This window comes from Nelusetta ayraudi, unplaced genomic scaffold (genome assembly GCF_046127955.1).
Source record: "Nelusetta ayraudi isolate G7.1 ecotype Tasmania unplaced genomic scaffold, CSIRO-AGI_Nayr_v1 ptg000135l, whole genome shotgun sequence".
Lineage (NCBI taxonomy): Eukaryota > Metazoa > Chordata > Actinopteri > Tetraodontiformes > Monacanthidae > Nelusetta > Nelusetta ayraudi.
Genome location: NW_027466185.1, coordinates 19,032,120 through 19,040,219, shown reverse-complemented (window position 1 = coordinate 19,040,219; position 8,100 = coordinate 19,032,120). Strand labels below are relative to the sequence as shown.

The 8,100-nt window shown below is 48.7% G+C and overlaps 1 protein-coding gene across 4 annotated transcripts in view; it reads left to right on the top strand.

Moving 5' to 3' along the window:
- The first annotated feature begins 845 nt into the window (after positions 1-845).
- The window catches only part of adcy2b (adenylate cyclase 2b (brain)), a 46,197-nt gene continuing 38,942 nt past the window's right edge, over positions 846-8,100 (top strand). For 2 of the 4 annotated variants that reach the window (XM_076012062.1, XM_076012060.1), the window contains exon 1: positions 846-1,588. In XM_076012062.1, coding sequence (XP_075868177.1) covers positions 1,322-1,588 — 267 coding nt within the window. In that variant the 5' untranslated portion in view covers positions 846-1,321. The remainder of the gene's footprint in view (positions 1,589-8,100) is intronic. The other 2 variants (XM_076012061.1, XM_076012059.1) reach the window with 1 other exon arrangement.

Here is an 8,100-nt window from a genome sequence, read left to right as displayed (position 1 = left end):
CTTTCGCTCATTTGCCGGGAGTGGCGCCGAGAGCCAATTGGGAGTCGAGGGCGAATGAGACGGTGACTGGGGGGGGGGGGGGGGGGTGAGTATCCCTGCGCTCACCTGCTCCGCCCCTGACTCGGGGCCCCGACCTCTCGCTCTCCTCCTCTCCTGAGGTCTTTCTCCTTCCTGACTTGTTCTTTTTTCCTCGTCCATCAGCGTGTGCGAGTGTTTTTCTCGTTTGTCTTCCTTCTGCACTCGTCCCCGGCCGACTGCTGGATGGCATTTCACTTCTCCTGCCACACTCTGCTGCTCCTCTTGGCTTCGCACAGCTGTTGGAGCCCCTTTCTCACCCAGTCACTTGCGCATGTGCGTGTCAGACACACATGCACAGACATGCACACACATGCACACGCACACACACGCGCACACACACGCACGCACACGCACGCACACGCACACACACGCACACACACACTTTTTCTTTCTCCTGTCTTCTGCCAGTTTCACAGTCTCCTGTACCTCTCCTGCAAAATTTTCCTCCACTTTCTACGCAAACACACACACACACATACACGCTCACACACACACACACACACACACAGTCCTTAGTCATGCAACAGTTTCCACATTAGCTAATCTCACATATTTTTCTTCTCTCATATTCTCACATTTCCTCTCGCGCCGATAGGTGCAGCGCACAAGCGCACGCACACACACTCTCTCTCTCTCACTCTCTCTCTCTCTTACACACACACACACACACACACACACAGTTCGCTCTCTCTCCCCGGCACACACCCTCTCTCCTTTCACTTCTCCCCTCCCAGTTAAACACTCTCTCTCCCTTTCTCCCTCCCTCTCCCTCAGTCCTCATCTGCACCTCAGCAGGGTAGCATGTTGCCTCGTCGCAGCCCCGGCGCAGAGCGGTGAGCGCAGGCTGCCCGACCACACGTCAGCCAGCCGAGCAAGAGGAGGAGGAGGAGGAGGAGGAGCAGGAGGAAGGGAGGTCGGAGCAGCTCCGCTGGCCAAGCAGCGCACCTTCTCTGAGGGTGAAGGGAAGAAGGGGGTTGTCACACCGTCCAGCGACTTCAGAGACGATGCGAGGGAAGGCAAGAAGTTGACTGCCCCCTTCCTTCGCCGTCCGCCTCTCCTGCACAGCTGAGCAAAACTTTTTTTTTTTTTTTTTTTTTTAAAAGCAAGAAGTAGAAAAGGAAGAGAAGGAGGGAGGGGGCGAGGAGAAGGAATCTGAAGCGCTCAGGGGGGGAGAAAGCCTCCGTCCTCACCCCCCTCAGTCACAGAAGAAGCGGGGACGCTCCTCCTGAAGGCAGCTTCCTTCATGTGGCAGGAGGCTCTGTGGACCCGCGGACGCTACCTGCTGGAGAAGAGCGATGGCGCCGAGGCAGCCGAGGGGCCCGAGGGCGCTGGGGACGGCTTCCCGGGCTTCCAGGGGGGGGAGGTGTGCGCCGACGGCGGGAAGCCCCAGGACTGGCTGTACGAGTCCTACTACAGGATGAGCCAGCAGCATCCGCTCATCGTCTTCCTGCTGCTGATCGTCATGGGAACCTGCCTGGCGCTGCTGGCCGTGTTCTTCGCTTCGGGGCTGGTGAGTGAGGGAGCGAGTGCTGTGATGTTGGAAAGTTTACCCATCCCTGAAAATCATTAGTTTGGATTTGATAAAAGAATAATTGCAGCTGCAATATCAATGATGAGAAAAAAAAACTGAAAACTTTTTCTATTTTTTTTTCAGTTTTTAAAGGTCCCATTTCCTGATCTTTATTTTTCATCCTGTGTTCCGGTGGTCCCCGTGTTGTGAATCATCCGAGAGAGAAAAAACGCTTTTGTTCAATTCAACTGTCTCTGGAAATCGACATATCTGTTAGCCCTGTGTTTGCAACCCCGTGTGAAAAACTTGCCACTTGGGGGGATCTCAGAGGGTGTGGGAGGGATTTAAGCGCCCGTTGTGACATCACAAAGGGGACGGCGTCCAGATGTGGGCATTTTTAGCGTCCGATTTCTCAGAGGCGGAGCATCAGAAATCTTGGCATATCTATTTCCTCGGCAGGTGCGTCGGAGGGTGACAATTAAGTCCAAATTAAACAAAAGTCCCGCATTTTGATATTGTTGACATTAAATGTTTAAGTTCTCTATACTTAGAATGTGGGAAAGTGATTGGTTGGTGTCACACAGCCACTCCTATTTAAGATGGCCTGTGTCGGCGCAAACATTTGCTTGAAAACGGTTTAGCACTGAAACGTCGCGATAAATTCTGCAAGTTGGCCATGTGTGCGGGAACTCTTTTTTGGTTTTCGGTGGCGGAAATTTCTTGCTTGAGTCACATAACGCTTAAAAAACCATTGATAAAAACATTGCTAAATGAAATATTGCAGAATGCTGGGGCCAGTACTGTTAAAAAAAAGAAGCAACCCCCCCCCCCCCCAACCCTCCAAATGTGTCTAGTTTTGAATCTTTTTCATATTGTAGAATGGCAAGAGGACAGCAGACTTCAGTGTGCTTTGATAGATAGACGAAAGAGATGAAAACCCTGAAACTCAAGACTTGAAAGTCTTTCCGTCGGGGCTGCAGAGAGTGCAAACAAAACGCTCGTGCTAAAGCTCCTCCTTTGAATATAATATCTGTTCTCTTCAACAGCCATCGTTCTGTTCATAAATCTTCTCTGTGGTCGTGTGACATGACTCAAGTGCACTTCCTTGATGTATTTCAACACATAATTGAATCAGTCAAAGCGAGAATGGCCCCCATTGACTTGGTGGCGCAGTGGGGAGCATCACTGCAAGCCATATTCTCCTCAAGTTAGAGGCCTCCGTGTTCAACTGTGAGTAGAAATAATCCGTTTGAGTGAAAGCGCCGGGCTCAATGGAACCGGGGTCTTTGCGTGTCTGTGTGTGTGTGTGTGTGTGTGTGTGTGTGTGTGTGTGTGTTTGTGCGTGCACGCAACAGCATTGCGAGGCCATCAAGCGGCACTTTAAAAAAACCACATTGCCGAGTGGCTGAAGAGCGGGACGGGAGTTGGGACGGCTGGCAGCTGCGTGGGCGTCGGTGTTTTTGTCGAGTTAAAAACATTGCTTTGGCCAGAAAACACTCGACCGCAAACGCGAGCCATTGTTTCGTAAAGTGCCGCTTTTGTGTTGTTGTTGTTGGGGTTTGTTTTTTTTTTGCCTTCATCATGTGACAGCCTCACAAAAGGACGCCCACTCGTGGTTGATGTTTCAGAAAAGATCGCCGTGTGATCCCGCGGCCTCGTCCACTCCCCTCGCGCTCTCACCAAGTCCCGCTCGCACCGACTGAACTCCGTAACTGGCTCGCTCCCTGGAGAGCCGCGGCCGAACTCAACCTCTCTCCCCCACCTCGCGATCGCGGCAAATCGATAAATCCCGTCGGTTGGCGGCCCAGTCGATTTAATCTGTCGGCTTCTTTTTACTTCTTCTGGGACCCTCTTCCCCCTACCCCTCAACAAGACGTGTCTCGGCCGAGTTAGGTTGCAATCTCTTGTAATAATTTCCCATCATTCTCGAAGAGAATGGAAGAAAAAAAAAACAACCTCCCTCCTTTTTTTTTTTCCAATTTGTAAAACATCACAGACCTGTCGGCCGTCGGCGAGGCACGTTGTATTTATTAGCGCGAGAAGAATGGTGAGGGGGGAAAAAGAATGGCAGGAATAAATAGAGGCTGGGATTGGGAGTAGCAGGGGCCGGCGGAGTGGGTTGGGGGTGGGGGAGTGGTGGGGGCGGTGGAGGATGTTGTTGTAAGTGGTCCGGCTTTATCAGAGAGCTGACAGAAACCCGAGCAAAGCGCCGCTAATGCTCCCAAAATGACTGCGCTCTTTTATCTTCCTCCTCAAATCAGGGACAGAGTGCAGTTTTTCCTTTTTCTTTTTTTCCCCTTGAGATGCCGACTCCACCCGTTCCGCGCACGCTTGTTTGTGTTGTTTTGGTTTTGGCCGAGGAAGTCTCTGATTTCCGCCCGGGGGTTTATCTGCGTATTCCTGCCGAGGAAAATGATTATCCTTGGTGTTTCTCAAAGGCGTCATCGATTTGAAAAGGGGTGGATAAGCCTTGGACCTTGGACTCTGGGTCAATAGAGGAGCTGCCAGTGTGATGTTGAATTTTTCTTAAGACGGCATTGTTATTTTTATGGATTGCATCACTGAATTTTTCATTAACCTGCTTCGTTGCTCAGTTTTCGTTGTGTGCAACGTTTTTTTTTAAGTCTCTGGCTGCAAAAACCTTTTGACTCGACAAGACTCCTCATGTTCTTCTGTTCTACCGCTCTCTTTGAGCAAATAGCTGTGCGCCGTGCTGCCCAAGTCAGTTCCAGTGTAGGTTTTTGCCTGGTTCAATTTGAGGAGAGAACTCAGAACTGCTTTGTCTGAGACCTTCATGGTAAAACACTTTCTAAGTTGGTTACTGATGACTTAGCTGACTTCAAGTTTCACATTTTAGGCTTATCTTTTGATCTAATGCTATTAGTGTTATAGAATTATTAGCAGTTATTTTCCCAATGAGTAATGAAGTTTTATTTATTTTTTTCTGATCTAAAGTTATTCAGTTCAGAAGCTCCACGCTGTGGAGGCTCTCAATCATTTGGTTCACATGTTCACAAGAGCCATTCATGGATTATATTTGACTTGAAAACACACAGGTAGGTGATCTATTTTCGGCTGGTGTTTATTTTTCAAAAACCACCCTCCAGTCAAATCCCCACGGAGCTCCAGAGCGTTACATTTGCTCCGCAGTTTCCCCGCCTTGATCTTTGACCCAGAGGCCGAACAGCCGGAACGCAGAACAGAGGAAGGGGCGGCGACAAAACAAGATGAGAGAAACAACGCGCTGAGCGCCTGAGCAGCTGTCCAATTAAATGTTTGTTGCCGGGCCCGCGCTTGTAAACACATATCGGAAGTGTTACGAATAGGTTCGGCAGCACTCTAAGGCAGGTCCATTCCAACGTCCCGTAATGACCTCAAAACTCTTGACGTCCTGTGATGATGCCATCACGGTAACAACATTTCCCTCTGAAGTTCATGCTTCTCTTTCACTTTGATGCAATGATAATGATGATCGAGGAACTAAAGACCAGGAATTTCCCTGTTTGGGGAGGAGCTTTGGAATAACTGATAACCCCTGATTCACACCAAAGCGTCCGCTGCGCGGTTGTGGTTCCATAGCAGATCGTGGTCATTGAAGTCAGTGTGCAAGTTCCCACCAGGGGGCGGCGCGGGCGCGTTTCAGAAGCGTCCCAGAAGCGTCTCAGAAGCGTGAAACAACGGCACTTTGGAAAAATACGCGGCTGTTCTATTTTTCACGCTTCACACGTCGAGACCGTGTCAATGGCAGCAGGTAGAATCGTTCAGGCAGGAAGTCAGTGGTTGACTTTCACGTTTACAACGTGCTGCATTTTGTTTTTATGTGTGCCTCTGTCTTTTACTGTAGGATGTCAACATGACGTATCAGCTTCAACACTGTTAAGTTTGGCTGTCAAATAAACTATGGACTATGATGAAGAAAATGTGGGTATACTTTAAATACCTGCATTTTACCGATCTCGAAATCCTCGCTTGAACCGATCGAGTCGCCACTTTTGGTGCGATTTGGGGCTTAGATAGAGAGCAGGTCTCAATACATTGTTGTAATATTAACCCAGTTCAAGGTCAAGTGTGTAATTTTTGGAGATTTTTAAGAAGAAACAGCAACATCGAGTGGTTACATTTTAAATTGCACAACTCTCTCACTTAAGTCCCCTTTGGGACTCTGTACCTTCCCTCTCCCGAGCTTGCCAGTGAACTACCGTGGCCTGCGAGCACCTGGATTCTTCTCTTTCGTCAGATTATTGTCCTATACATCTAGCGATGATGAGGAGAGCATGCAGTGCCTTATGAAGAGCGGACAAATGAATTGCTCCTTAGCCTGTAATAAACTTTGGAAGTATCATATGCTTTGTGTCAGGAATTTCCCCCAAAGGAAAGTCCCTTATCATGCGAAATGACTGTTTCCATTGCGTCTACTTAAGCCTGCACGTGAGGCCGCCTTGTCTTTATGGCCCGACCAAAGCATCAGTTTTCGCAGGAAGCTAATAAAACATCAACAGAATCTCACTGTCATTAGAAAATATGTTTCAGAGTCTGCTTTGAAAGGGCTTACTGCAAAGATGAACAACCCACCGCACTCAAAAGTAACCTTAAAGGTGCTCATCGCCACCCATCAATCACCTTGTTTGCACAGAGGATACTATTATTTTTTTATTTCCCTGCTGCAAACAAAGCACTTCGCTCAGCACTCCTTGATTACTGGTGACAGTCATAACCAGGCAGGGAGCCACCTCTGCTCTCTTAAATTGTGTTTTGTCTGATGGGGTAGACATTGGAAGGCTGAAAAATAAAATAAATGGCCAGGCCATAAATATTCAGCGTGGGGTTCTTTGCTTCCCTCACCTCGTCTCTGAACTTTCGGACGGGGACGTATTTCGGCTCGCCCCCACCAATAATTAATGCTTTTTTTTTTTCAATCTGTATGTGCTGTATCTGCTTCCGCGTGTGCCCGCCCTCGCCACCCAACGCCCAAACTCCCCCTCTCCCCCCTCTCCCCTCCTCCTGCCCTTCAATATAATAGCTACATAAACCAGACAGAGCTAAAAAAAAAAAAAAAGAAAATAATTGTTCTAGATGACAATGCAGCGTATTACAGCAGACAGGCTCGGCTCCCGTTCTTTGTGCCGTGTCGAGGGAGTTGCCTTTAAAAGGTTTTCGAAGGGGGATTTTAACGGGATTAAATGGGCACCTCGATTAAAAATAGAAAAGTGTGCAAAAGCTCCTCCCTCTTTGCCCCCCGGCTGCAAAATAACATTATATTTTTAAAAAATTGTCTTTTTTTTCTGTAACCTGTTTGTACATGCTGGTTGCCCCGTGGGCGACACGGTGGCGCGTTGGTTCGTAAGAAGGTTGTGGGTTCGATGCCTGGGACCTTCCTGTGTGGAGTTTGCTTATTCTCCCCGTGTCTGCGTGGGTTCTCCCCGGGTTCTCTGGCTTCCCCCCACAGTCCGTTGGAACATCTACAACACCAACACCCTAGGTGTGTGTATGACAGCGAATGGCTGTCTGTCTCTATAGCTGGGTTTCTGTGACCCCTAGAATTGCGCAAAACCTAAATATCGCAATAAAAAAGTGGTCATGGAAACACCTAAACTGCGAAAAACCTCTCAAATACGGCTCAAAGGTTTCAATGCTCTCATTAGGAGGTTTTTCAAATGTATCCACATAGAGGAATATCGCAAAAGTGTCACGGAAAGACTTTTTTCGCATTTACACGTCACCAGACGTAACGTATGGGGTCACGTGGCCAGTTCGCTTCAAGTGAAAATGGCGCGTTATGTTTGGACGGAGGAGGAGACAGAATGTCTTTTAGAAGTAATCACGGAGAAAAATATAACAACCATTCTTGACAGCAAACAAACAAACAACAAACGTAATCCTCGTAAATCTCACGGGGACGAGATTTTAGGAGAATTACGGCTTATGCGTTTCACACCATTCAATGGAAACGCCTGCAAATCGCAATTGTGGAAATTTTTAGAAATGTTGCTTTTATTTTGCAAAAAACTGTAATGGAAACGCAGCTGGTGTGGCCCCTCGAATGAACTGGCGACTTGTCCAGGGTCTCACCCTGCCTTCGTCCTATGACAGCTGGGTGAGGCTCCAGCAGACCCCCGCAACCATGAGTTCGGGTAAAAGCAGGTTTTGAAAATGAATGGACGGACTTTTGCCTTCTAACGGCCACTCAGGTGCACTACCAGTGTTCCGTACTCCTCGGCCGCCTTCATCGTCCCTAATTGGGATTCATCACGACGCTCGGCTCCGACTGTACAGCAGCCGTGGCGTCAGCAGCTTCCCCTCGGGATCCTCTCGCCAGACCCTGAGTCATACTACCTCTGCAACTCTGACACACACACACACAAGCAGCAGCAGCAGCAGCAGCAACAACAACAACAAAAACCCAGTAAAGCTCTCCTCCTGCTTTGTGATGTGGCCAAACTGTTCCTGCCGTTTCCAACAAGCCACTCCAGTCGATAAAGTGAAAAATCATCATCATCATCATCATCATCATC